Consider the following 26681-nt stretch of genomic DNA (forward strand, 5'->3'; position numbering starts at 1 on the left):
TTGTGCTGTAATTATGTTCACTCAGGCAAATGGTGTTGATTTTAATTTGCTAAATGTTTTCATGATTCAGTGAATGATCACATTTGAGCTTATTTATTGCTTCCTGCTAATGTTCTTCATACCCTGATTATTATTCCTCCAAGATCCTTACTTATTTTAAAATGAAATAATGGTGCAAAATTCGAGAAAAGCTTTAAATATTCCAATGAAACAAACTAAGCTCAAACATTTGGGCATATTCGTTTTTCCCATATCCTCCAGTTTGTTGACTTTAATGAAGGGTTTTCATTATAGAAGTTCACCGAGAGCAGCGCTGGTTAAAACGTTGTTGGGATGTGTAAATTGGTCGGGCTCTAATGCACCAGGATGATTAGATTACATCAGCTCAGCTCTGATAAGCAGGGATTTGTGACTGGCTCTCATCTGAGGGATCTCACATTTTAATTCTCTCCCTCCCTCTCTCTCTGTCTCTGTCTCTCCTCGTCCAGCGTGGCCGGCGGTGAGCTCTTCGATTTCCTGGCAGAGAAGGAGTCGCTGAGCGAGGAGGAGGCCACCCAGTTCCTCAAGCAGATCCTGGACGGAGTCTTCTACCTGCACGCCAAACAAATCGCTCACTTTGACCTCAAGGTACTGCAGCAACTAAAGATAAACAACACCATCCCTGTTCGATGTTCCCCTTGTCAGACATGTAATCCATGCAGGTGTACTGCAGGTTTTTAGATATTGTCTGTTCAGTCAGCTGCACACACTGATAACATACCATAAACCAAAACTGTGTTCCAAGTCTGTACAACATCAATTTAAAGTGTTTAGTCATACCAAACTGTCTCCAGTTCCAGCTTCTCCAATGTGAGGATATGCTGCTTTTCTTTGCCCTATCATGGTGTAGAAATGAGAGTAAACTGAATATCTTATGGTTTTGACTGATTTGAAGATGCCACAGTGGGTTTGAGAAATAATTAGATGAGATAATCCTTCACTGGTCCCCACCTGAGAAATTAACAATGGCATATAATGGGCATTTTTCTATATTTTCCGATCTCTAAATGATTAATGGAGCACATTTGATAGCTGCTGTCTTCATAAGCATATGCTGGGAAGTCATGCTAAGTCTATCTGATTGTAAGTGTTCTGTTGGAGACGTTATTTTTCCAAAATACAATGCACAATAGTTCTTTTTACAGCAGACATCTCAAAATGAAAAAGCACAGGTGTCACAAATAGCCTCAAAGATGGCTCCGTTCTATTCAAGTGTCCCGCTAAGTAGAGGTTGAACTGCATTGCATAGCCGATTGCCAATGTCACCATTAACAACACCTTCCATTCCCCTCCCTCCCGCCTCCGAATTTGACATTTTCGTAAATTAACCATCTTTATTAGAGACTGTATAGCTGTTGAACTGAACATCTAAGTTGAAATGATAAATACCCAAATAAATATTCTATTGAACATAAAATCAACCGTAAAAAATCCTCACAGTCAACCGGAGATTCTCAGGTACACAGTGACATTACCTTACCTTAACTTGGTGTATAAAGCCTCCATGAAAAATGATAATCAGAGCTGGCTGGTTTCTGTTGTTTGTACTTGAAATATGAATTTCACTTACTTTTAAATATTTTGTAACTGGTTTTACCAGTTACTGGTGTAAAAACAGTCACATGTAATTTGTAACAAGATACGTTGGAGTGGAGTCGTTTTGTATTTTCCAAATACTCAAAACACTTTCTCTAATATTCATAAAACAAAAAAGAAGACAAAGATAAGTCCTAGTTTATAGTTGGACTGTGTAGGAATCACTGGAGGGCTTTTAGTTTGAAACTAGAGCATTTAATTTAAGCAAAATAAGTAATATAAATACATGTTAAAGTATAAAACAACACTCAGACACACTCACAAAGATTAATTGGCCAAACCAATTAATGGGTCAACCCTTTACAAGTTAGTCATGTCAGTGTGACAGTGAGCCAGGGTGCAGAAAACTGGGACCACAAAACTAAATGCCTGACTTGTTTTTTTACTAACTGCAATAACTGTGTATTGTGAAAATAAGTATATAGTATATTATGTACAGTATATTAGTGTTCAGTATTTGTTTCACAAGTGAGGGTAGAATGGAGCGTGAGATGGATTGGCGGTTTGGTGCTGCATCTGCAGTGATGCGGGCACTGCACCAGACCGTCGTGGTGAAGAGGGAGCTGAGCCAGAGGGCGAAGCTTTCGATTTACTGGTCCATCTACGTCCCAACCCTCACCCATGGTCATGAGCTCTGGGTAGTGACCAAAAGAATGAGGTCACGGATACAAGCAGCCAAAATGAGTATCCTCTGTGGGGTGTCTGGGCTCAGCCTTAGAGATAGGGTGAGGAGCTCAGATATCTGGAGGGAGCTCGGAGTAGAGCCGCTGCTCCTTCACGTCGAAAGGGGTCAGTTGAGATGGTTTGGGCATCTGATCAGGATCCTCCTGGGCGCCTCCTGTTAGAGGTGTTCTGGGCACATCCCACTGGTAGGAGGCCCTGGGGCAGACCCAGAACACACTGGAGGGATTACATATCTCATCTGACCTGAGAACGCCTTGGGGTCCCCCAGGAGGAGCTGGAAAGTGCTGCTGGGAAGAGGGATGTCTGGGTTGCTTTGCTTGGCCTGCTGCCCCTGCGACCCAGCTCTGGATATGCGAATTAAAATGGATGGATGGATATTAGAGTTAAGTTTGGACACAGCAACAGACACTTACCTCATGCGCTTGTCCTTCATAGATCATTAGTTTCAGACATTTCAACAAATGCAAATGAGGCTTTGAAGTGATTAGGCTTGGTAACGTCCTCAAAATAAGAACCAAAACAGAATTGTGTAATTTGAGAGAAGAGGAGATCCACTCCTGTGATGATTGTGACATTTCCATGAAAACACTTTGCACACAGAGGATGATGACAGCAATTTTGCTCAAGGTCGTATCAGACAACACAGTTGCATATTTTCTTTGAAAAGACAAAACCCTCCATAATGTTCTCCTCTTATCGGAGGTCACAGTAAAGTGTTGCCCGTTGTTCAGCTGCCTGGAGTAGTTCACATCCATTCTCCAAAATGCCAGCTCACTGGAGAAGTGGATTTGCATTACTATGCGAATATATGTTTGTTGTTTGCATCAGCTTGCCTCTTTTTCGACCTTTCTTTTTTATATCAGCTTCTCTTTGTATTTATGTTCTCTGAGCCAATGCATCTGAGACTAATTACCATGACTAATCAGTTTTGACTTATTTTGGACTCTCTCCTTTTTATTATGGTGCATGTGCTGTTTAATACTCCTGCGGGAGGAAGAGTAAAGGTCAGAGTGTACTCAGAGCACGGACGCCGTGCAGTACGTGACGTTCTTCAACATTACCTTGATGTTTGGTTTATTGTTGTGGTAGTTCTTTCCTCAAATATGAATCGATATCATTGATCAGTTGTCCACTTACTGCTGCACATGTGGCGTCTTCAGAATAAACAGTCCAGACCGACTCCTCCACTTACAGAATAATCTTCACAAATCATCCCTCAGAGTTCAGGACATTCAGCCTCCAGGTTTGCAGAAAATAATAACCTCTGTGCCCAGCCAGCCACTTGTGATCAATGCTAGAGCTTTTACCAACCACTGCAGCCTCCGCTTCACATATCAGCTGCTGTTATTCACTGTCTAGCAGTGGCTCAGTTTAAGACTTAATTTGTTTAGTTGAATGGCTTTCTCCAATGCCGCAGTATTCGACACCATAGGCTGGCAGCTGTCTTTGCTTGTGATGTTCTCCTGTGTCAATTTTAGTTCAAGGCTATTTGTATTTATTATGTGGACATTGTGAAGCCACAACAATAGCATAACAGCCTTCATAGACATTCAGGGAGAGATATACAAGCTGTTCTCTGCCATCACACAGTTTGAAATGTGAGCAACTTATATTTTTGAGTCAAATCAATTGTACAGAGACAGTAACATTTCTAATCAATGTACTTAATATGCTCAAGAGCTTAATATGTTGGGCAGATCAGACTAATGATGTCTGACTCATCTAAAACACAATTTGTATCTGAACTGAAGCACCAGAGGGATTTAACGCCAGCTGTACTTTTAATAGAAAACACTTGAAAAGACCCAGCTTGTAAAGAAAATCCCCAAATTTTGATTTCCTATTGTATCATTGTTTACTAATGCTCTGAATACTGCTTTAATCCTTGTGATATTCATTATGCCATGGAGAGATTTGTGGGGAGACATGTTTTGGGTTATTGAGCTTGCAGTACAAGTAGCCACACTACTTCACTGAAAATAGCTCTTTGCTCATGATGGTGGAGGAGTTATTCAGGTCCTTAATTGAAGTAAAACTGCCACTGTGGAAATACTCTGTTACAAGTAATCAATTTTAGTCAAGTGAAATCATATAAAATACAATTCCAGTGAAACGTAGCTGTCACTTCATTCAATATGTGCATTAAAAAGACTGTAATAATATCAGATTGGACATTCTTAGGTAGGATCTTCATTTAGGATCCTTGTGGCCTGATGGTAGAGGCTTCTTCTGAGCCTTTCTGTGCTGGCCTAGTGCTGATACCTTCTTGCCAACTTTAACAGGAAGAAAAGGCAGTTATTCGGATGGTTGGGATCTTTAATGACTCTCCTGGCCTTACTTTTGCAGTACCTCCAGAATACATCCTTTTGGCAGGGTAAAGCAGGGCCTATAGTATGCTCAGAATAAACCAGTCTTTGCAGGGCCTCGCAGTCCCGTTTGTTGCTGTTTCTGTACCAGGCAGTGATGTTCCCCGTCAAGATGCTCCCAATAGTGCAGGAGCAGAAAATCCTTAGTATATGATGGGATAGTTCCTCAGGCGTCTAAGGTGAAGCAGTCTCTGCCTCGATTTTCTCACCACGGGGTCAGTATGCAGCACCCAGGGTATAGAGGAGGGTGTAGTTCCTTTCCTGCTTCTTCTCAAAGTCCACTATCATCTCCGTAGTTTTGCTGACGTTCAAGAGTAGCTTTGTCATCAGCAAACTCACTGGTGGTGTTGGAGTCTGAAGTGGCTATTCAGTTGTGTGTGTACGGGGAGTACAGCAGGGGGCTCAGAACGCAGCCCTGGGGTGCTCCGGTGTTAAGAATGTGGGTGAAAGAGGTGTGTCAGCCTTTTATCACCGCCAGGGGTCTGCCTGTCAGGAAGTCAAAGATCAATATGCACAGTGAGGTGTTGAGTTACAGTTGCCTAAGCTTTGTGAGTACATGTATAGTATATGTGAGTATAATCAGGACAATTTATCTGAAGTATAAAAAGTAAAAGTACTTAATGCAGAAAAATGTCCCCTGCAACTGTTGTGCTATATTATATAATATCATTAGATTATTGTCATCATGCATTTGTGTAAAAGCAGGATTTTATTTTAGTATTTGGTTGAGTTGGAGCTCATTTTCAATTATTTTGTATAATACTGTAACTAAAGATTATGATCTCCTGATTATTTTCACCATTATTTGATTTATTTTTGTTTGGTTTAAAAAATTCTAAAATAAATATGATAGATGCTCAGTGGTCACAATGTTGGTTTTGTCTATCCAGTTGTACAAAATTTAAAATTATGAAAAAAAAATAAAAGAAAAGAAAAGCAGTAAATCTGTACATTTGAGAAGCCAAATGAAATGTTTTAACATGAAAAATAATACCAGTTATCAAAATAGTTGCCAGTCAGTTTTCAGTCATTCAACTAATTTGTTCCAGTTGAACTTGTATATACTGTTAGGTGGTTCAGTCTATAAAAAACATAATATTTTTTAAATGTTTTTTGTATGTTTTATGTGCAACTAGAGCTGTCAGATTAATGTAGTAAAAAATAAGTGCAATATTTCCATCTGAAAGGTAGTGGAGTAGAATTAGAAGGTGCCTTGAAAAGACATACTTAAGTAATGTACCTCAAATTTGAAGTTAAGTATAATATTTGAGTAAATGTACTTTGTTACATTCACCCCTGGATTTAAGGTGTTCATCTGATGTCAGTCTTCTTGGTTCCAGCATTAACATAAGCATATCAGTGTTTGTAGAGAATAAAACCAACGAGCCGAGCTGGAGTCAGATTCTCTCAGTGCCTCCTGTTGCCACTGCTGCCCACATTCAATCTGTTCTTGTTCCTTCCCAGACTAAATCCTCGAGCTCGGCTCACAGTCGAGCTGAAAGGACGAGGTTTGGAGGGAAGATGGCTTCGTCTAAAAAGAGCCATTGTGTCCTCAGGAATGTCCGGCTTCTGTTGTTTGGCTTTGCTTAAAGCACATCTTTGCCTGTCCTTTCCTTTCTCCCACTTCCTCGAGAGGTTTTTACTCGTGTTTTGCATGGGATTTCCATGGCTGATGAGCCTCCTTCCTGCCAGCCTGTTCCTGGTTTTGTGTCCGACTGCGACTGCTGCTCGCTCCCTTGTTTACACCTAGTTTGTGTCTGACACTGATCATTTTATTTGCCCCTTAATTTCTCTGCAAGTATTTTAACTGTCCATCATTGAAACTGTGCTAATAAGACTTGAAAAAGACAGGGTCAGTAAAGAGTCTGGTCCTTATAGAGATGTCCACTGTTACTCCACCTCCCCCTGCCTCTGTCTGTCCTTCCTCTCTCACCTTTGTAATTGTCTCTCTTTTTCTGTCTTTCCAGCCGGAGAACATCATGCTGCTGAACCGCTCTGTGCCTCACCCGCGCATCAAGCTCATTGACTTCGGCCTGGCCCACAAGATAGATTTTGGCAATGATTTTAAAAACATTTTTGGAACTCCAGAATTTGTAGGTCAGTATCTCTTTGCATGTGCTTCCCTGAAGAATCGTGATTCCGTCTTATTTCCTTGACTAGTTTAAACAGCTTCTGCTCAGGGGAGTTTGTGCAAATATGCCCTCCATCCTTTCAATACTATGCACACACAAACACTCAGTGCACCACCCTGCTCTCTTGGCTTTATCCCAGAGGTTGCGTATTGTGAGAGCAGGTGCCAAAGGGACTAAGTGAGAGAGACCTGATAATAGACTGGAGATTATCAGAAAGCTCCTTCTTGCCAACACAAACACGCACTAATAGACACATCAGTGGCTCTGTCCCATCTCCCCTCACCTACCCCTTTGCCCAGGGCAGCCGCCAACACTCCCAGCCTCTCTCCTTGCTTCGATGCCAGTGCTCACCACCAGCATCATCTAGGCCAAGACCAGGGCCTCTTCCCAGTTCAGCAGGGTGGCAGCGGTCAAATGGTCTAAATTAAGATCAAGCAGCAGAAAGCTGAAAGCATGGCTTAATATCTCCACAAAAATGAAAATTGTAACTAAAATGCTTTATAAATTCAAGGCAATATGATTTATGAGTCTTAGTTTTGCCTTTGTCTTTCCAGCATCTGCTTTTTTTGTTAGTTGTACACCAGTTTTTCAAATTGTGAGGTCATAAATCAGTCAAACATGAATTCTTAGACATGATACACATAACTGTGGATTCAGTGTGACTAACACTTCCCAATGATATCCTTGTCACAGATGTTTTAAGCAAATAAATGTCCATAAATCCACATAGAAATCATTTTTAAAAAGATGCTACTTATATGTTGAGAACTTGCCAGAGATTCGGCATGTTTTCGACAGTGTCAAAGTAATTTAGTGATAACTGTCTGTACATCTGTGGGTAAACTGCAAACAGGAGCTACCAGTAGCTTATTCAGCATTCTTTTAATGGTGCTGATGTGCTCAAATGTGAACAGGTTCTGGCTAAAAAATGGTTATAACCCACAGCTAACTGACTCCATAGCAATGTCCCCCAGATCCCCCAAACTATTGGAGCTGTAGTTTCAACACGAATGCATGATTGTCCCCTAAATAAAAGTAAGACAGACTAAAACTGGAGTGACAAAATGTAGTAATTTTAACACTAAACCAGTGCCTAGATATCCCCAACCTGGTGAAACTCCACCAGATGACGCAAAGCACTTCATTCAGCAGAGTTTAGCTGGCTGTCCCGGGCTGTTTCCTGGACTACAGGCTGTACTTCCGCATTTTTGTGTTGCCCGCTACCACGGCTACAAATAGTATAGAAGCGGATCAAGAAACAACGGTAAAACTAGGCAGTGAAACAATATAAATCAAGATTATGTTACTGCATTGCCTATTTCTTGTCTAAAATGTTTGCAGGAACATATTTAGCGCCCTGTTAAGCTATAATTGCCCTGTTTCCACCAAGCAGTATTGTTCAGTTCAGTTCGGTGTACTTTTTACTTTTTTTCCACTGTTTAAAGTTGTGGATGGTACCAATGGAACCGTTCTGTACCGTCCCCATTTTTGGTCCCCCCTCTGTTGGGGTACCTAGCACACAGATCTGGTACTGAAAGGTGGGGCTGTGAACACTGCGGTCTGATTGGTCAGTAGAGGACGCTCACTCTGCTCAGGGCTGAGTTGTGTCTGGTTTTGAGGTTCATGTAACCACTGTTCATACTGTGGAGAGTTTTATTAGTAAACTGTAACTATAAAATGAAAGGATGTTTTGCTGCCTCTCACAGCAGCTGGAGTCTGAGAAAAAAATAATTTAATTAACTGGGCCGACTGCCGGTGACTTTTAAGGTGGTACTTTAACTTGTAATGTTACTCAGTGCATGAGGTGACGGCATGAATTCATCAGCACACCTTAACTATTCCATATGACAATTGTGACCATTACTTAAGGTTTTATACAACATACACTTTTGGTAATGAGTGGATCTTCAAGTGTTTATTAATTTGGACTGGGTTATGTGAACTGCATATATTCTAATCCTCAGTCAGAGAATAAAAAAGTGTTGTGGAGCGTCATTCCTGTGGGCTCTGGCAACACTAAACCCCTGAGCTTGCCTGAGAAGGACTAAATGCACAAACCCGTTATATTTAAATATCCCATGGAGAGAGACTCTCACTGCAGACCGTTTTATTTTGTTCTGAAAATGTCGGCGTGCAGCCTCGTTCTGTGGACGATAAACAAGGTGCAGATTTCCATCTGTGTCACCGCTGATGAGGAAATACAGTGAGTGCTGGACGGAGCAGTGAGTGACAACAACCCCGCCCACATTTAAGGGCACTGTTTGCAGTGGAAACGCTAGGGTCAAGGTACCATGTCTGAAGGGTTACTGTTGGTTCCAAAGGTACCATACGAAAGTGTTTGGTGGAAACAGGGCTATAATGAACAGGTAGTGGGTGCCATACTTTTTCCCACACAGTGAAAACGTGGGCTGAAAATACTAATTTTCAAATTTCTTGCCTTCACATTAATTCACCTGTGTTTATTGGTTCGGTACGGCACAGTGCATTCTGGTAGTTGTAGTTTTTCTACCTCTTGAGCAAAAGCGAATGCCACAGCCCTTTATCTCAGTTTTTTCTGTTCATGCAGCACCAATTTCAAAAGTATTTGCAGTTTTATGAAAGAACGATCTTTCCAGCAGTGATATAATACTTCTTTAATGTTAGTGTCATACGGAGGTGCAGGTACAGGGTCTGGATCCTCTCTCCCACAGAATCCCTGTTTCCAATCAAACCTGTTTGTTTTAATTTGATTAGAAATGAAGGCACTGGTTCATCTTCAGTTACGGTCTTCACACATCTGAGGACATGTGACAAGAGAGAGAGGGAAGAAAAATAATCACACTTCCAGCAGGTGTGATTAAAAAAACACAGCGGCTCATAAACCAACACCTCTAAAGAAACTGAAAAATCTGAATGTGAGAACAAGCTCAAACAAAATTCATCAAAAAGACACCGCAAGAAGAAAATAAGTAAATTTATCTGTGAGGGAAAATAGATAATCAGAGAACATTAAATCAAAGATAAAGTTGGTGTTTGTGGTGTGGGTTTGTTGTTTGCATGCTGACCTGAATATTAATCATGTTCTGTTTTGTTAATTTGCCTCACAGCTCCAGAGGTAGTCAACTATGAACCTTTAGGCCTGGAGGCAGACATGTGGTGAGTAAACAAGAACTCAGTCTGCTCTACAATAAGCATTGTGTGCATACGCTGTTTGAAATCATAATTCTGAAGAACATCTGCTGTTAAGTAAATGTATGTTTTGTATGATTCACTGCAATCAGAGTGCACAACTATATTCTTTTTCTTTCTGTCTCCTTGCTTCTCCTCAGGAGTGTTGGTGTGATAACCTACATCCTGTAAGTATCACCAGTGCATCAATGTCTGCAGTGTTGATGGATTATTGTGTGAAATGTGAAATATGTACAAATCAGAAACAACCTTCATGTTCAGGTTTTCTTACACACACCAGGATGTCATCACTCACTGAACTTAACAGTCAGTCAGACCCTAAAGAGGTCACAGGCGGCTCTTTGACCTCTCTGCCATTGAACTTGCCGGGCCACAGAGCAGTCACAGTGTTGTTTGTCATGAGTAATAGCAGTAACAGCCTGCAGAAATGACCGGCGAGCTTTTTAAAATTGCTTTTTGAGTGCACTTGAGTGTGACATTGTGTCAGCAGCTGTGTGGACATTTCCTTTAATTAAAGAGAGATTGTTTTGCTGATCAGACAGCCAGTGTCAGTTAGTCATGATTGACCACATTCTCTCTCACTAACTTTCAAATTCATCAGCACTGTTTTTTGTAGTTTTCTTGTGCATTTTAAGTTGAGGTGCTCAAAGTTTTAATGACCGAGTCCCACTAACATCGCTACCTTTAGCTAACAAAGCTGCTAGTGACCATGCAGCCATTAGCTTTTTACAGGTTGTCATCCCTAACCTGACGGACACTCGTTAGGGGGTGTGCAGTTTGATGCAGTCTCTTAGCAGTGTATTAAATCTAACTTGCTGAAAGTTAAAGTATTGAAATGGAGCTCAAATATTATAAATATAAGGCATTAATTTCATGTCATGTTTGGGGGCTGCACAAAATAACTCTGAGGGACACGATTTGCCTACAGTCCACACTTTGAGCAAAAACTATTTAGTTGCTTTCTGCCATTATTGCTTTGAACAACAAAAGTCAGGGGTTTCTGTCTAGGGTCAGTAGTACAATACATTTACTGTACTTAAGCACAATTTTTTAGATACTCCGAAATAAGCTCCACCTTTACCCACTACAACATTAAAGTGATGAAGACATTAATGCATTAAAATTGTAGTGCAGTTATATAATTCATATCACTCAAAAATGGGCTATTCTACCTGCATGATAGATACTTTGGCTTTTGGTACTTGAAGTACTGTATATTTTTGATCCATCCATTTTCATAACCGCTTATCCTCTTGAGGGTCGCGGGGGGGCTGGAGCCTATCCCAGCTGACATCGGGCGAGAGGCAGGGTTCACCCTGGACAGGTCACCAGATTATCACAGGGCTGACACATAGAGACAGACAACCATTCACACTCACATTCACACCTACGGACAATTTAGAGTCACCAATTAACCTGCATGTCTTTGGACTGTGGGAGGAAGCTGGAGCACCTGGAGGAAACCCACACTGACACAGGGAGAACATGCAAACTCTGCACAGAAGAGCTCCCTCCTGGAATTGAATCAAGAACCCTCTTGCTATGAGGCCACAGTGCTAGTCACTACACCACCGTGCCGGCCTGTATATTTTGATACTAAACGTGTTATCAGTTGGATATTTGGACCCCTACATATCAAAAGTTTATGCACTTCCCGCTACAAAAATACACTATTCACGTCAAGGTTTTCTGGCAACCTTGACTACTCAGAAAATGCTTCCTGTAATCATACTATCTTACTATATAATGACGAAAACTCTGTCTGTGTGTCTGTTCCACTTTTTTCTGCTCACTGACTTGGTCAATCCATGTGAAATTTGGCACAGTGGTAGAGGGTCATGGGAGGATGCCAATGAAGCAATATTACATCAATTGGCCAAAGGGGGGCGCTATAGCAACCGATTGAAATTGCAAACTTTGAATGGGCATATCTCATGCACCGTATGTCGTAGAGACATGAAACTTTGCACAGAGATGCCTCTCCTCATGAGGAATAAATGTGCCTCAGGAACCCATAACTTCCAGTTATATAGATTTTCTGCCATTTTGAATTTTTTGAAAAACACTTCAAATGGATCTCTTCCTAGGAAGTTTGAGCGATCTGCATGAAACTGGGTGAACATAATCTAGGGAGCAATATCTAAAGTTCCCTCTTGGCAAAAGTTGGAAAACTTACTAAAACTGAGCTTCTATAAGGCAATGAATATTGCAGAGGGCGTGGCTCATCACATAAAGGTGTATAACATCTCAAGGGTTTCACCCATCACCACGCAACTTTGTAGGCATATGACCACATAATCTGAGGGGACCCCTCCATTATTAACCCCATCAAACAAAATGGGGGCGCTAGAGAGCTCATTTCTTATCTAGGCCTAACCGCCATATGGATTTTTACTAAACTTGGTAGATATGTAGAACAGGACGCCTCAAGGTGACTGGACCGCACCTTTCCCATGTGAACTACCAGTGCGCCTCACTTTTAAGTCAATACAACATATAAACACTTTAACTATCTGCCTTTCAACGTGCTACCTCAACTACTAATGTACAGTTTTAGCCCACTAACTATCCCACTATTGGCAATGGTGCTACTGTACTTTCAATAAAGCAATCGTACTATCAAATTCACAGAAACTCTGTCTGAATACATTGCTCTTCTTAATGGGTTCAGTTGACTATTTAATCTGCAATTTCCTATGACCTGTATCCCAAACACACACCATGTGAAACTGTACATGGGCAGCTGTGCACTCAATGGGTACAGACTAGTTGAAAATGAAGAGAAAAGTGGGGAGAAAATGTAAATGATCTGCTGTCCATCAACAACAAAGCTTGAAATCAAATCACAACTCTCCCCATACCCTGACCTCTAATAACAGCCAGAATATCGTCAGTAGGATGGTCCACCATCTCCTGAATAGTGCAAAACAAAAAAAAGACAGATAAGCTGAAAGTCAGGCTTAATATTAAAAGAGAGGAGTAGGGATGTCTTTGTAACAGGCAGGATCAGAATGATGGGGTACTTTATCAGTGTACACTGACATAAAGCACCGAGAACAAGAAACAAACATAAAATCTTCAGTTTAACTGGCAGCTCTGAAAGTTTTTCAGAAAGGGGCCCAAACCTTTTGAATTTTTTATTTGAGTTACTAATTGATGAGCAAATCTTTTCAAGATTATAGCAGGAGATTTTAACCAGTTATTTTTATATTCAAAATATGTTTCCAGATTTTTCTTTTTTAACAAAAACTAAAATACTGAGCTCTCAAAAATGAAATGTCTGTCTGCTGGAGGCTGATCCACTGTAGCTAAACAGCTCTGGACTTTGTCCAAGGTCTGGTCAGTCCTCTTTGATCTTGTTGGCCTGCTCTGCTCTTAATAAAGAGGATGTGACCTCAGAAAAGAAGTCCTGATGAGATATTCGTCCTGTCACAATAAGTTATGTTAAAACATTTCACCCGTGTGTCTACTTTGAGACTTCAGTTAAGCAGTTGATCTTTCAAACAACAAACACGTCTACAGCGACATCATTTTCTACAGCCAAGTGGTTTCGTTGAAGTACTGAGTGCTCTTGAAGCAGCTGTCTGCAGACATGTCAGCGCAGTTTAATTCAACAGCAAGAGAAAAGTTCATGCCCTCTGCGACCCACGGATCAACTGCTGTTGGCTCTTGACGATGCTGTCCTCCTCTCTATGCACAGCTACGAGCTTTTCTGAGCTCCCACACACCTTTTATCCTTCAGAGAGACACCTACACGGAGCACAAACACAGAACGTGTGCACAAGACTGCACATTAGGTGCCTTTGCCCACACAAACATGTAGAGGGCTCTCACTAAAACACAGCGAGGTAAATAAAGGGAAAGTAAAGGTAAATGCCAACACAAGTGTTATCTCATTATTATATAATAAGTGGCTGCGAACATCGCATGTTTCATTTTTAAAGAGTAAATTGTAGGGGCTATTCAAATGATGCATCATTTTGTCTCTACTCTTCATGAACACACTTTTACGCATGCATCCATGCACACGTTCATACTGTACACATACACACACGATCTTTGTTCATGCTGTCCACCCACACAGCTGTCACAGCTCTGCCAGGCAAGGTAGAAAATAGATCGCTCACTGCCTATTATCACAGCAGAGCAACAGCGAGGTGCACTTACTGCTCATCTCCTGTTGTAAAGACCAACGTGAGAGGGAAGAATAATTCAATAATTAGGAATTACAAATACGAATAAATGATTTGAGGTACTTTTAGGGAGCATCTCCACACCCTTAATGGGAATATGCTGGATGAGTGATGACCCGATTGTAACACTGTAATGGAAGCTGCACAAAAAGCTCCATTTGGGAACTCCAAAGTAGTCACATAAGATACTCTGACTTCCATTTCTTAAGACTTCATGTGTCAGCGATAATGCAAACTGAGATCATTTGGGTGAATGTGGTGAATCAGCCAGCTTTCTGCTCTGCTGGAGCCCTAATTTGGGTTTCAGGTTGTCAAGAATTGTGCACCGTGCATCTTTAAGTCTCATTTGGGAAACATTTTGGTGAATAAAATGTCGCCAGAGAATCCTGACTTAACACTTTCCTGCTGGTGTTGCTGCCTGGCTCGGCAAGAATCGCCTTAATTACTTGTTTGTTGTGAGCAGCTGCACCTTATGCAGTCGATAAATTCATACATTTCTGCTTAACTTGAGCTTGACCTGCACGACCTCCACGTCTGTCCCAGCTGGCGTGTTAATTAACAGCTGGAGCTGATGAGCTGGAGAGATATCAGAGCAGAGGGGAAGGCCAGGGGTTTGTCAGGGACTGGTGTCTGATTTAACTGCCTGAGCTCTGAGGGACTGAGATCGTGTCTACATGCATGATCGCTCAGGTCTGTGTTTGCGATGCTGTGTCGTGGGCTGCGCTTGAATAGTCTTTTCAGCGTAGGAAGGTTCCTAACTGGGTGAAATGACCTGGAAGTATTTAAGTGGCAGCCATGATAAGAGCTGGTTGAATTCTTGAAATGCTAAGGAAAGGTGCATCAGTGCTTCATTTCCTATCTCCTTTAGCAGAGGGCACACTTAATTAATCCTTAACCAAAGGAAGATAGCGACATCTCACATTATCCTTGCAACAGCAACATTTAAATCGATTCGCTACTCAGTTGTTCACATTATGTCTATCAATTTAAAAATGATGTTCATGTAATCATGGTAGTGCAGTGGTTAGCACTGTCGCCGCACAGCAAGCAGGTTCCAGGTTCAAACACGCTGGTCGGCGGTGGTCACTGTGTGGAGTTTGCATGTACTCCCCATGTTAGTGTGGGTTTTTCCTGCTTCCTTCCACAGTCCAAACACATGCAGGCTCAGTTGAATGGTGACTTTAAACTGCTTGTAGGTGTGAATGTGAATGTGTCAGCCCTGTGATGGTCTGGCGACCTGTCCAGGGTGTACCGCACCTCTCCCACAGTGTCTGCTGGGATCTGCTCGAGCCCTTTAGCGACCCTTAAGAGGATAAGCATTCACAGAAAATGGATGGATGCTAAGTGGGATTTATCTCAATAAATATGACTCGACAGGAGGGTGAGTGTGAGCAGCCGTTCTCCATGTGACAACTAATTAGTTTCGCTTTAGTGACTGGGAGCCTACTTTTATTCTTTATTTTAATTCCAACCTTGAAATGAAATAACGTTGTTGCCCCATTGTTGAGCCTGCACGAAACTCACGGTGTCACGGGGCAAAGTATCTAAGGTAATAATAATAACTATAATAATACTAATCTCAACAATAACTTCAAAGTCCACATTACAAAGTCCTTCACAAAGGCAACAAAGTAAAAGAGAGAAGTCATAAAATCATCAGGTTTAAAGGTTTATAAAGGATATTTAAAAAATACATTTAGGTGTAAAAACCAGTAGAATTAAGAAGCATTTTTAGTAGTCCATCTTCAGAACATGGTAATTTCACCACGGCAGACACACGTCAGTAACATGTACCATCGCATGATAAGTGTAGTCAGATTCTCTTTCTCCTTGTGAATTCCTCTACACATCTTTCCTTAAACTCATGACGTTTTCCATTGGGAAATTTTTATGATGATTCAACTGCAGCCCAGGTTTGTCCATTAAGACATGCTTCTGTCTCATCCCCTTTCTACACTCAAAAGTTCCCACAACACTTTCTACGTTCGAAAGTTTTTCCTTCTTTCCGTCATTAATGGCTATTTTGTTATAGATGAAAACAGTATAATTCAGACACCAAATGTTTTATCGACATTTAAGACTGTTTTGGCCCCAAAAGAAAGAATTAAATGATTCAAATGTCTATTAAGTCACTTTTTACCCACAGTGTTGCAAGGCCGAGGAAAATACTGTGTGAACTTTGATTTCTGAAGTTGTTTTCCAGTCTAGAAAATTGTTTCTGAGCCACAGAGGTGCAGCTGGGCTCTTTTGATTTTAGTGACGCCATTTTTCTTCAGGCCCTCTGCAGTCTACACAGTACATAGACTGCAGAGGTTTAAACTGTGATCTGTCAGTCCATAGTCTGTTCAGCTGATTTTCCAACAATGCTAGCTCCGAGATTACCGTGTTACAGGCATAATTGTGCACTCTACACTGAATCAGGAAACTGCTCCTTTTTAAATCCGCACACATTTTGATGCTAAGCTTCCAGTTTCTTTAACCAGTGACAGGAAATTTCTTCTACTTTGTCTCTTCCTTGTCAGTCTGGTCGAACCTTTGTACAGCGTTTTGCTCTCCATGTATAAAACAAACCATTCACATCAAATAAGATCATTTTGTCAAGAGGACTTTCTGCAGACTAAAAGCATGAAAGACCATTCAGAAGTATAGATTAGTACTTTCAGCCATGTGGCGATTCCAGACTTTTGAGCAGCAGTGTACATCTTGTTTTTACGTGTGCGGTCAGCTGAGAGGTGTGAAAGTGTGTTAAAACTCTTGCACCCTGCTCAAACTCCTCACATGTTCATTGTAACCGAGAGCCGTCCAGCTGGCTCTGCTCTGATAATGTTTGACTAACACACCAAGTACGTCGGTTTGATAGCAAGGCTTGACTAATGAGTCACCATTAGTTGCTACGTGGCTCCGTAATCACAATCCCCACCTCAACGTGTAGCAAGATCTCAGTTTCCGTTTCGATGGCTAGAACCAAACAGCGATGGGTGAGTTAGTGTTTAAATTGAAATCCATTGATTATAAGACCCGCAGGGACAAGTTAGATGATGAAAGAGCATTGGTACTATTCAAGTAGATTAAATTGACAGTTCTGAAGTTGTTGAGTTGATTAAAACACAAATGTAGAGCTTAACGTGCAGTCAAAAAGAAATTAATCAAATTCAGATTATCTTGGTAAACAGGTATTTGACTGTATTGTCTTCATTGTCTCCACACATCTAACCTCACTGTTACCCCTCTGTACAGTCTGAGTGGTGCATCTCCTTTCCTGGGCGACAACAAGCAAGAGACTCTGGCCAACGTGTCGGCCGTCGACTACACATTTGACGAGGAGTTCTTCAGCGGCACCAGCGTCCTGGCCAAAGACTTCATTGCCCGGCTCCTTGTCAAAGACCCCAAGTATGTATGATCCTTCTGTGTGATATTTGAGACGGGGATTTTGATGGTATCAGCTGGGTGAAAAACAAAAGTCAACAGTTTTCAAAATGGGGGAAGTAACCAATGATTATTTTCAGGATTTACTATTTTTATGTCAGTTGTTAGAGGAATACATCACCCCCCAAATGGTACGTTGAATTCATGAACATGAGCAAAACTGTTTTTTTAATTCCCATGCCTCCAATGAATGAAGAATCCAGAAATCTATTAAATTCTTGATGGATGAAAGTCACAGGGGTCTCTGTTTAACAACAGCAAAACTATATCAATACAACTGGTTGCAAACTCTTACACAACTCGTGCATTATGATCCAAGTCTCAATTATCCAGTTGTATATTCAGAACTTATCTACGTTCTCTTCAAAGCCAGACTCCATTGACAAAACAGTCATTTTACCTTCATTAACACAGGAGCTGCTGGTCTTCTACTGCCTCACTTAGTTAGTTTGTGTCATTGTGTGACTTTGGTGTTTTAAAAAGTGACGTTCAAGTTCACTGCAGTCACACAATAACACAAACAAACTACTGATCAAGGCAGTGGTAGATCAGCAGCTCCCGAGTTGAATGAGGTAAAATGAAACTTATAAATCAAACTTTAATTTCAGTTCCCTGTTGGAGAGGGCCGTCTGTTTGGGAAGCACTAAGCATACAGCTAGATAAATGAGACTTGGATTGTACTGCACGAGTTGTGTGAGACTTTGTAAACAGATGTTTTGATTTAGTTTTGTATTTTTTTCTTTTGATTCATCTTTCACCATGGTGGCATGCAAGAAAAGTTCTCTTCACAAATTCACCATAACACAGGGTGAACAACTGATACACAGATGGTCATTTGGGGAGTGAAGTATTCTTTTAAGTCTAGAAAACGTGACAAAATAGTGTAAAATGACCCTCACAGTCTGCCACAGTCCAAGTTGGAGAATTCAAATCGCTTGTTTTGTCCAAGCAGTGGTCCAGAAAATGTCGGATTTTTCTGATGACTGCAGTGAAAACATATAAAAACTAATGCACATTTTCTCTTTGGAAACACCTGGGGCCATATTCACACAGCTTCCTGATGCCAAGAGTTGCTCCTAGAAATTTATTAGAAATGTGATGTTTTCTTAGAATTAACACTAGGTCCTTGTAAAGATAAAAGTTATTCACAAAGCATCTTAGACTTTAAAAGAGCTCCTAAGGTGCAAAACTGTTAGGAGCAGGGAGGAGGACTTTTAAGAGTTTCTTAATCAGAGGAGAAAATGGTGGAAACACAAAGAGGTCGGAGGAATATTCTCCAAACACTGGATGACAGTGAGAAAATGAAATACTACAGATAAGATCATGCAGGAATTATATTTGTGGTTCGTTAGGGATACACACACAGTTCCCACCCAATGAAATAACACTGTAACGCCAGAAACAAAATGATCACAACACTAAGGTATTTGGAAAACTGGAAATATGCATTGATGACTTTTGTCTTTCTCAACCTTCCATCAGCAGAGTGATCACACTAACAATGACAACACTTTCACGGTCAAAAGGGCATGTTTGCGACAACCAATCACATCTGTTAAACAGTGAATCATACCTAGCAACAGGGTCAAACACACCTTCTCACTAAGGCAAGAGAACTTTCCAAATCAAAGCTAGAGCTTCTTACTCAGATCTTTTAGGTTCAGTTAGGAGAGTGTTCTCAGAATGTTTGTGAATACGGCCCCTGGTTTTTGATCACACAGACCTTCGTCAGAGCTCTGCAAATGCTCAGCTAATGACATTTCATTGCATTGCACTGGATTAATGAGTTCAAACAAAATTGTTGGCAATTAATTGTCTGTCAGTCAAATAATGGATGAAGCTGAATGTAAACCAATCAGTCAATTTGACCTGTAGGATGGTGTTTTAAGACTCAGATTATGCCATGTTTTGTTTTGTTTTTTTACCTTATTTGAAGACTTAATTTCCCATATTTTGTGGAATCACCATTTGAAGTTCATCTTCTAAATACAGTACAGGCCAAAAGTTTGGACACACCTTCTCATTCAATGCGTTTTCTTTATTTTCATGACTATTTACATTGTAGATTCTCACTGAAGGCATCACAACTATGAATGAACACATGTGGAGTTATGTACTTAACAAAAAAAGGTGAAATAACTGAAAACATGTTTTATATTCTAGTTTCTTCAAAATAGCCACCCTTTGCTCTGATTACTGCTTTGCACACTCTTGGCATTCTCTCCATGAGCTTCAAGAGGTAGTCACCTGAAATGGTTTCCACTTCACAGGTGTGCCTTATCAGGGTTAATTAGTGGAATTTCTTGCTTTATCAGTGGGGTTGGGACCATCAGTTGTGTTGTGCAGAAGTCAGGTTAATACACAGCCGACAGCCCTATTGGACAACTGTTAAAATTCATATTATGGCAAGAACCAATCAGCTAACTAAAGAAAAACCAGTGGCCATCATTACTTTAAGAAATGAAGGTCAGTCAGTCCGGAAAATTGCAAAAACTTTAAATGTGTCCCCAAGTGGAGTCGCAAAAACCATCAAGCGCTACAACGAAACTGGCACACATGAGGCCCGACCCAGGAAAGGAAGACCAAGAGTCACCTCTGCTTCTGAGGATAAGTTCATCCGAGTCACCAGCCTCAGAAATCGCAAGTTAACAGCAGCTCAGATCAGAGACCAGATGAATGCCACACAGAGTTCTAGCAGCAGACCCATCTCTAGAACAACTGTTAGAGGAGACTACGCGAATCAGGCCTTCATGGTCAAATAGCTGCTAGGAAACCACTGCTAAGGAGGCAACAAGCAGAAGAGATTTGTTTGGGCCAAGAAACACAAGGAATGGACATTAGACCAGTGGAAATCTGTGCTTTGGTCTGATGAGTCCAAATCTGAGATCTTTGCTTCCAACCGCCGTGTCTTTGTGAGACGCAGAAAAGGTGAACGGATGGATTCCACATGCCTGGTTCCCACTGTGAAGCATGGAGGAGGAGGTGTGATGGTGTGGGGGTGTTTTGCTGGTGACACTGTTGGGGATTTATTCAAAATTGAAGGCACACTGAACCAGCATGGCTACCACAGCATCCTGCAGCGACATGCCATCCCATCCGGTTTGCGTTTAGTTGGACGATCATTTATTTTCAACAGGACAATGACCCCAAACACACCTCCAGGCTGTGTAAGGGCTATTTGACCAAGAAGGAGAGTGATGGAGTGCTGCGGCAGATGACCTGGCCTCCACAGTCACCGGACCTGAACCCAATCGAGATGGTTTGGGGTGAGCTGGACCGCAGAGTGAAGGCAAAGGGGCCAACAAGTGCTAAACACCTCTGGGAACTCCTTCAAGACTGTTGGAAAACCATTTCAGGTGACTACCTCTTGAAGCTCATGGAGAGAATGCCAAGAGTGTGCAAAGCAGTAATCAGAGCAAAGGGTGGCTATTTTGAAGAAACTAGAATATAAAACATGTTTTCAGTTATTTCACCTTTTTTTGTTAAGTACATAACTCCACATGTGTTCATTCATAGTTTTGATGCCTTCAGTGAGAATCTACAATGTAAATAGTCATGAAAATAAAGAAAACGCATTGAATGAGAAGGTGTGTCCAAACTTTTGGCCTGTACTGTACATTAACAACAAGACAAGCATTTAAATGAGGAAGACCGCATCTTTTTGCCAGGTAGAATTCAAAAGTAAAGCAGCATTATGAATAAAATAATCTATTTTATCCCTAACTCAGTATGAATTCTTTAATATTTGACTTGAAAGACACTATTCTAAGTATTGGCCCACTGAGGAGTCTCATTTTTTCTATTCTTAAAGGCAGACAAGTAAATTGAATATAGGCCTACTTCCGATATCCCAAATAAAACCATCTTGTCACAAGAGACGATCCAGCTTCTAAAACTGTGAGCGTCTTCCTTGTTAACGTGTTGCTCTAGCAACAGATGAATGGCTGCAGCAGCACTTATAGACCGTGAACAATGGAGCTAGAGGCAGAGGAGTGAGGAGCGGTGAATAATTATAGGTGTGAAGATAATTTCATTTAGACGGGATAAAGTGAGAAAAGGAACGTGGCGCCTTAAACAGACAGTGGGCGAAAGAGGAGTCTGACTTTACAAACTTCATCTAATGGGGCTTTTAGAAATCCCCGACCGAGCGCATCAAAACGGAACGGCTTTTAATTGATCTACATCGTGAGCGGACATGGATCCACTCAGCTGGCAGGAAGAGTAATGAAGGTTCCCCTGAAGGAGACACACATTAATAATGTTGGCCATGACACTGGACTGCACACTCACTGATCACTGAGATTATATCAATGCGTCTGGTACATATCCTCTCCTAAAATGTGGATGGATACCATCACCCCTGAGTTCACTGTTACCTCAGTCAGTAGAGTGAAGGTTTATGGGTTTGTGCTTTGACTCAGGTGTGTATGAGCACATTGTAGCCTCAGTTAGAAACAGGGATGTGGTATTGAACAGACGTCAATGGGAGGAAGTTTTGTACACGTCTAATCGACTGCACCAGTTTCCCTAATGGTTATGTTGGCTTACATTAACAAACTGAAACTTTGTCTAAACAATGTGTTGTTTTCATTGTTAGTTTACAGCAGTTATAATAAGGGAAGAGCATCTGTACTTTTAACCACTTTCAACCACGTTCCTTAAAGGCTTTTATTGAAGGTCAGATGGAAGTTGAATGTAGATTACTGCTATTTAAAGCGTTAGTCTGTTAAAAATGTAAATTAAATATAATCTTTGTATGAATGAAGTGCCAGCTTTATGCCTTGGAACATCTACTTCACTTTAAGCATTTTTTCCGTTAAGATATCTTATGGGAAGTAGTATATGCCATAATTGTCACGCAAATTGTTTCCCGTTTACTCAGATGTCTCATTACCGTATTAGATTTGTATTTAAGAGAAGTATAAAGAATTTCACAAAGGAAATGAGATGTTTAGGTCAACAAAGGTCAATATATCACACTATTTTGAATGGAGATGAGCTACAGTGAGAACAGAACTGATGAATTACTCATACATGTAATGAAAAGATCCAGCAGTGTTTTAATTTGTAGAAATCTTGTTTGTTTGTGATCAGGAAGAGATATTGTCACATTTATACTCACAAAGCTTCAACTAGACTGCAGCTAACTAACTAAATTGTTTTCAGTGTCAAATAATCTGCCATAATGTCCTCAAGGAGTCTGAGCTGATGTATTCAGATGTATTGTTTTGTCCAACCATTCATCTATTAATCATTCTATCTCTATCTTGTTTAAAGTTTGCCCTTTAACGCTGTGACACAATGACATTTTAAATCCCATTTGGCGGTGTTAGAAGGAGATTCCTGTTTGCACAATCCAGGATGTCCAGTTAAAGTAATAAATCTGTGAGTTTGATGCCTTATTAGAAGCCTAAACACCTGATTTGCTGGATGATAGTGCGTCTTTCTGCCAGAGTCTGTTGTGTCGACCCAGTGGCCTCATTATAACAAATGAGGGGGCTGCATTTTTCACACAGTGCTGATGTCAGTCTGAACAGTGGCTTGAGTCACACTGCTCCGAGAATAAGCTTTGCAAATTGTTAAAATAATTCTTCAATCTTTCAAGGTTTAACAATCATTTTACAGTAAGATGGGATATTAGTGTCTGACAAGTGTATCATAATCATTTCTTTGCAGTTATATGGGAGTGACACTTTCTTATATCCATCTGCACACAGCTGTGATTGTTGTCCGTGCTCAGTAATCCTTGTTCAACTTGTCCACAGCTTTCATGGACTGTTGACAGCAATCAGTGTCTCTGAACATCTTGCAGATACAACCTTAATTTAAAAAACACTTCTGGTGTCTCTCACAACCACACAAATAATTTTGAGGAGAGAAAAAATGCCTTCATCCATGTGTGGGATGTGGCCTAAAAACATTTAAATTCCAATTCCTCTCGATACGTAAGGATTGTGTGTCAGGACACTTTGAGGGGTGTAGACACTGAACAGCCCATTTTTGTGAAAGGCTTTATTTATTTTTTCATTCATTCATTCAAACCTTTATTTTCATTTAAGACTTAGGAAATCGATTGGGGTTGACCCTCACTGTCAGTGATGCCGAGCATGAGCAAAGACATTAACAACACAACAATACACAACAACAATGTCAATAAATGATCGCTAAAAGTAGAAATACTGGGTGATAAATATGCTATGGTGTTAAACAAGATCATATATGAGGCATTTAAACAGCCATAAGTGTGGCAGAGTGTCCAAGTTTAATGTCTTTTGCAGATTATTCCATGTTTAAGGAGCACTGTAAGCGAAAGACACTCTTATAGGTTGCGTGAAGCAACAACCTATTTTGTGAGCGAGTACCACAATTATGTGAGGTCAGAGTGAAAAGGGATGAAATACAGGGTGGAAGCATCAAAAGTTTATAAATGAACAACTGCCAATGTTGTTCCCAATGCCTATGTGCAGTTTCACATAGATTGACCACGTCGGTGAGTAGAAAAACGTGGGACAGACAGAATGACTGACTGACAGTTTCCATGATTATGTACAGCATACCATACCATGACTTAGTCATACCAAAAATTAGAAAAAAACACCAACATTGGTCCACAGGGGGAGCCACAGAGATCGGTCGCATTTTAGCCGTTTTTAAGCATTTTTCTGTTGTTATAGCGCCACCCAGTTGCCAATTAGAGTTAAATTTCTCCAGTCACCTTGAGGCGTCCTGTTCTACATATCTACCAAGTTTAGTAAAAATCCATATGGCGGTTAGGCCTAGATAAGAAATGAGCTCTCTAGTGCCCCCATTTTGTTTGATGGGGTCAATAATGGAGGGGTCCCCTCAGATTATGTGTGGTCATATGCCTACAAAGTTGCGTGGTGATGGGTGAAACCCTTGAGATGTTCTACACCTTTATGTGATGAGCCACGCCCTCCGCAATATTCATTGCCTTATAGAAGCTCAGTTTTAGTAAGTTTTCCAACTTTTGCCAAGAGGGAACTTTAGATATTGGTCCCTAGATTATGTTCACCCAGTTTCATGCAGATCGCTCAAACTTCCTAGGAAGAGATCGATTTGAAGTGTTTTTCAAAAAATTCAAAATGGCAGAAAATCTATATAAGCAGAAGTTATGGGTTCTTGAGGCAAATGTGTTCCTCATGAGGAGAGGCATCTCTGTGCAAAGTTTCATGTCTCTACGACATACGGAGCATGAGATATGCCCATTCAAAGTTTGCAATTTCAATCGGTTGCTATAGTGCCCCCCTTTGGCCAATTGATGTAATATTGCTTCATTGGCATCCTCCCATGACCCTCTACCACTGTGCCAAATTTCACATGGATTGACCAAGTCAGTGAGGAGAAAAACGTGGAACACACACACAGACAGAGTTTTCATCATTATATACTAAGATATAGTAGGTATACGAAAGTCACCCAATGGAAAACGGTCCAATCCGCTGTGTTTGTCTCCCATTTACAGAGCCAAGGGTGCACACACAGAACGGACAGCTAGCCGACCATCATGAGATACTCTCTAAATTTGACAAAAAGACTTGGAATTGACCCTTTGCTAAGCCCCGCCCCTTTGTGATGATCCAACAAGCTGTCGCAGTAAGCATGGAGCCCACACTGTAACTAACTGCACTCCCTGAAGAAATATTATCAGATGAACGGTGTTTGGTTTCGCCCCCGTGCTGCTGCCAGCACCTGGACCTTAGTGAAGGGTCAACTGGATCTTTTTATGTCACACACCACCCATGAATGAGGGCAATTGTTTTGATGTTAAAAATGAAATACAATAATGTTGCCAATGACATCAAATAAAATCAAATAACTCACGTTAATATATTGTTTGGATAGAAGTGAACTGTGTCTGTGGTCATAAATAGTCATTGCTTTGAGTATTAAAACGCTGAATCACGCCGGAAAACACTGAATTCTTGAACTGCTAAATATTAAAAGACAATCCTTTTTTTTTATATTTAATCTTTTTTCTATCTGCAGAAAGAGAATGACGATTCAGGACAGCCTCCAGCACCCTTGGATCAAGGTTGGACTCTGCTTTTCTATAGCCGACTGATGTCATCTCTATTTAAAACATTCACAGTCCTGTAAAATATAAAGTGTTTCTTTTTTATTTTGAGGTAGTAGTTGATGTTAGAAACAGCTTGGATTTATAAGATGAGTGTTGCCAAGCCTCAGCTGATTGATTCTGTACCAAAGTGATCTTGCCAAGAATATTTTCATAAGCCTTGGGTTTTTTTTCTGTCAATGCATTTGTTGTGTTGTGAAATCAGCCAAAAGACACTCAACAAGCACTGAGCAGAAAGGAGTCAGCTGTCAACATGGAGAAGTTCAAGAAGTTTGCAGCTCGGAGAAAATGGAAAGTAAGTGTTTTTCTCTGATACTGTCTCTAAAGCATCACGAAAGACAAAAAACTTAGTAAGTCGTGACATCCCCAGAACACTGTACTTTGACAGCTTCTTGCCTCCTCAGAAGTTCTTTGATGTCACCATAATTGCTGCAGGCCTCGCCATAACCATCAGATTTACCGCCAGTGCTGCTTTCGTGGTTGTCTCCTTGTCTGTTTTGGTTTGTCACAGCTGACCCAGTATCACATCTTAGCCTGACAGAAATGCAGGGAGTGTTTATCTGTGGTGGTTTGGCACTCCTGTCATGCCATGTCTCTGTCTTTATGCTGGAGTCTGGCACACTGAAAGCTTCTGGCTTTGCAGTCACCTTGATTTGACTTTATCTACTCCTACATGCAAAACTGACACTAAAACATGACAAAGCAGAGACTTTAGTATATTTGTTGTTTGTTAAAGTGAGATTTAAGAGTTGTCAGGTTGATGGAATATCACACCATACTTTAATTAAAAAGATTTAATGAACAGAGCAAATAAAATCCAGCTGTCATGAAGGCCGCACTCTGTTGATTTGAAGTCGAAAAGGCTTCTCCTTTCTTGAACAGAGAAGCACTGACTGCAATGTGCTGTCACAGCTAGGGTATGTAGAGTTAAAGGCAAACAAAAAATAGCAGAATTTGAAAATACACCCTCCTCCTGCACCTC

General features: G+C 40.8%; 1 protein-coding gene across 2 annotated transcripts in view; it reads left to right on the plus strand.

Annotated features, from left to right (window-relative positions):
* dapk1 (death-associated protein kinase 1) overlaps positions 1 to 26681 on the plus strand; it is a 126175-nt gene that overhangs the window by 52535 nt on the left and 46959 nt on the right. For both annotated transcript variants that reach the window (XM_049578465.1, XM_049578466.1), the window contains exons 4-10: positions 489 to 627; positions 6653 to 6782; positions 9904 to 9952; positions 10126 to 10152; positions 17416 to 17568; positions 25612 to 25657; positions 25905 to 25994. In XM_049578465.1, coding sequence (XP_049434422.1) covers positions 489 to 627; positions 6653 to 6782; positions 9904 to 9952; positions 10126 to 10152; positions 17416 to 17568; positions 25612 to 25657; positions 25905 to 25994 — 634 coding nt within the window. The remainder of the gene's footprint in view (positions 1 to 488; positions 628 to 6652; positions 6783 to 9903; positions 9953 to 10125; positions 10153 to 17415; positions 17569 to 25611; positions 25658 to 25904; positions 25995 to 26681) is intronic.

Source organism: Epinephelus fuscoguttatus, linkage group LG6 (genome assembly GCF_011397635.1).
Source record: "Epinephelus fuscoguttatus linkage group LG6, E.fuscoguttatus.final_Chr_v1".
Classification (NCBI taxonomy): Eukaryota; Metazoa; Chordata; class Actinopteri; order Perciformes; family Serranidae; genus Epinephelus; species Epinephelus fuscoguttatus.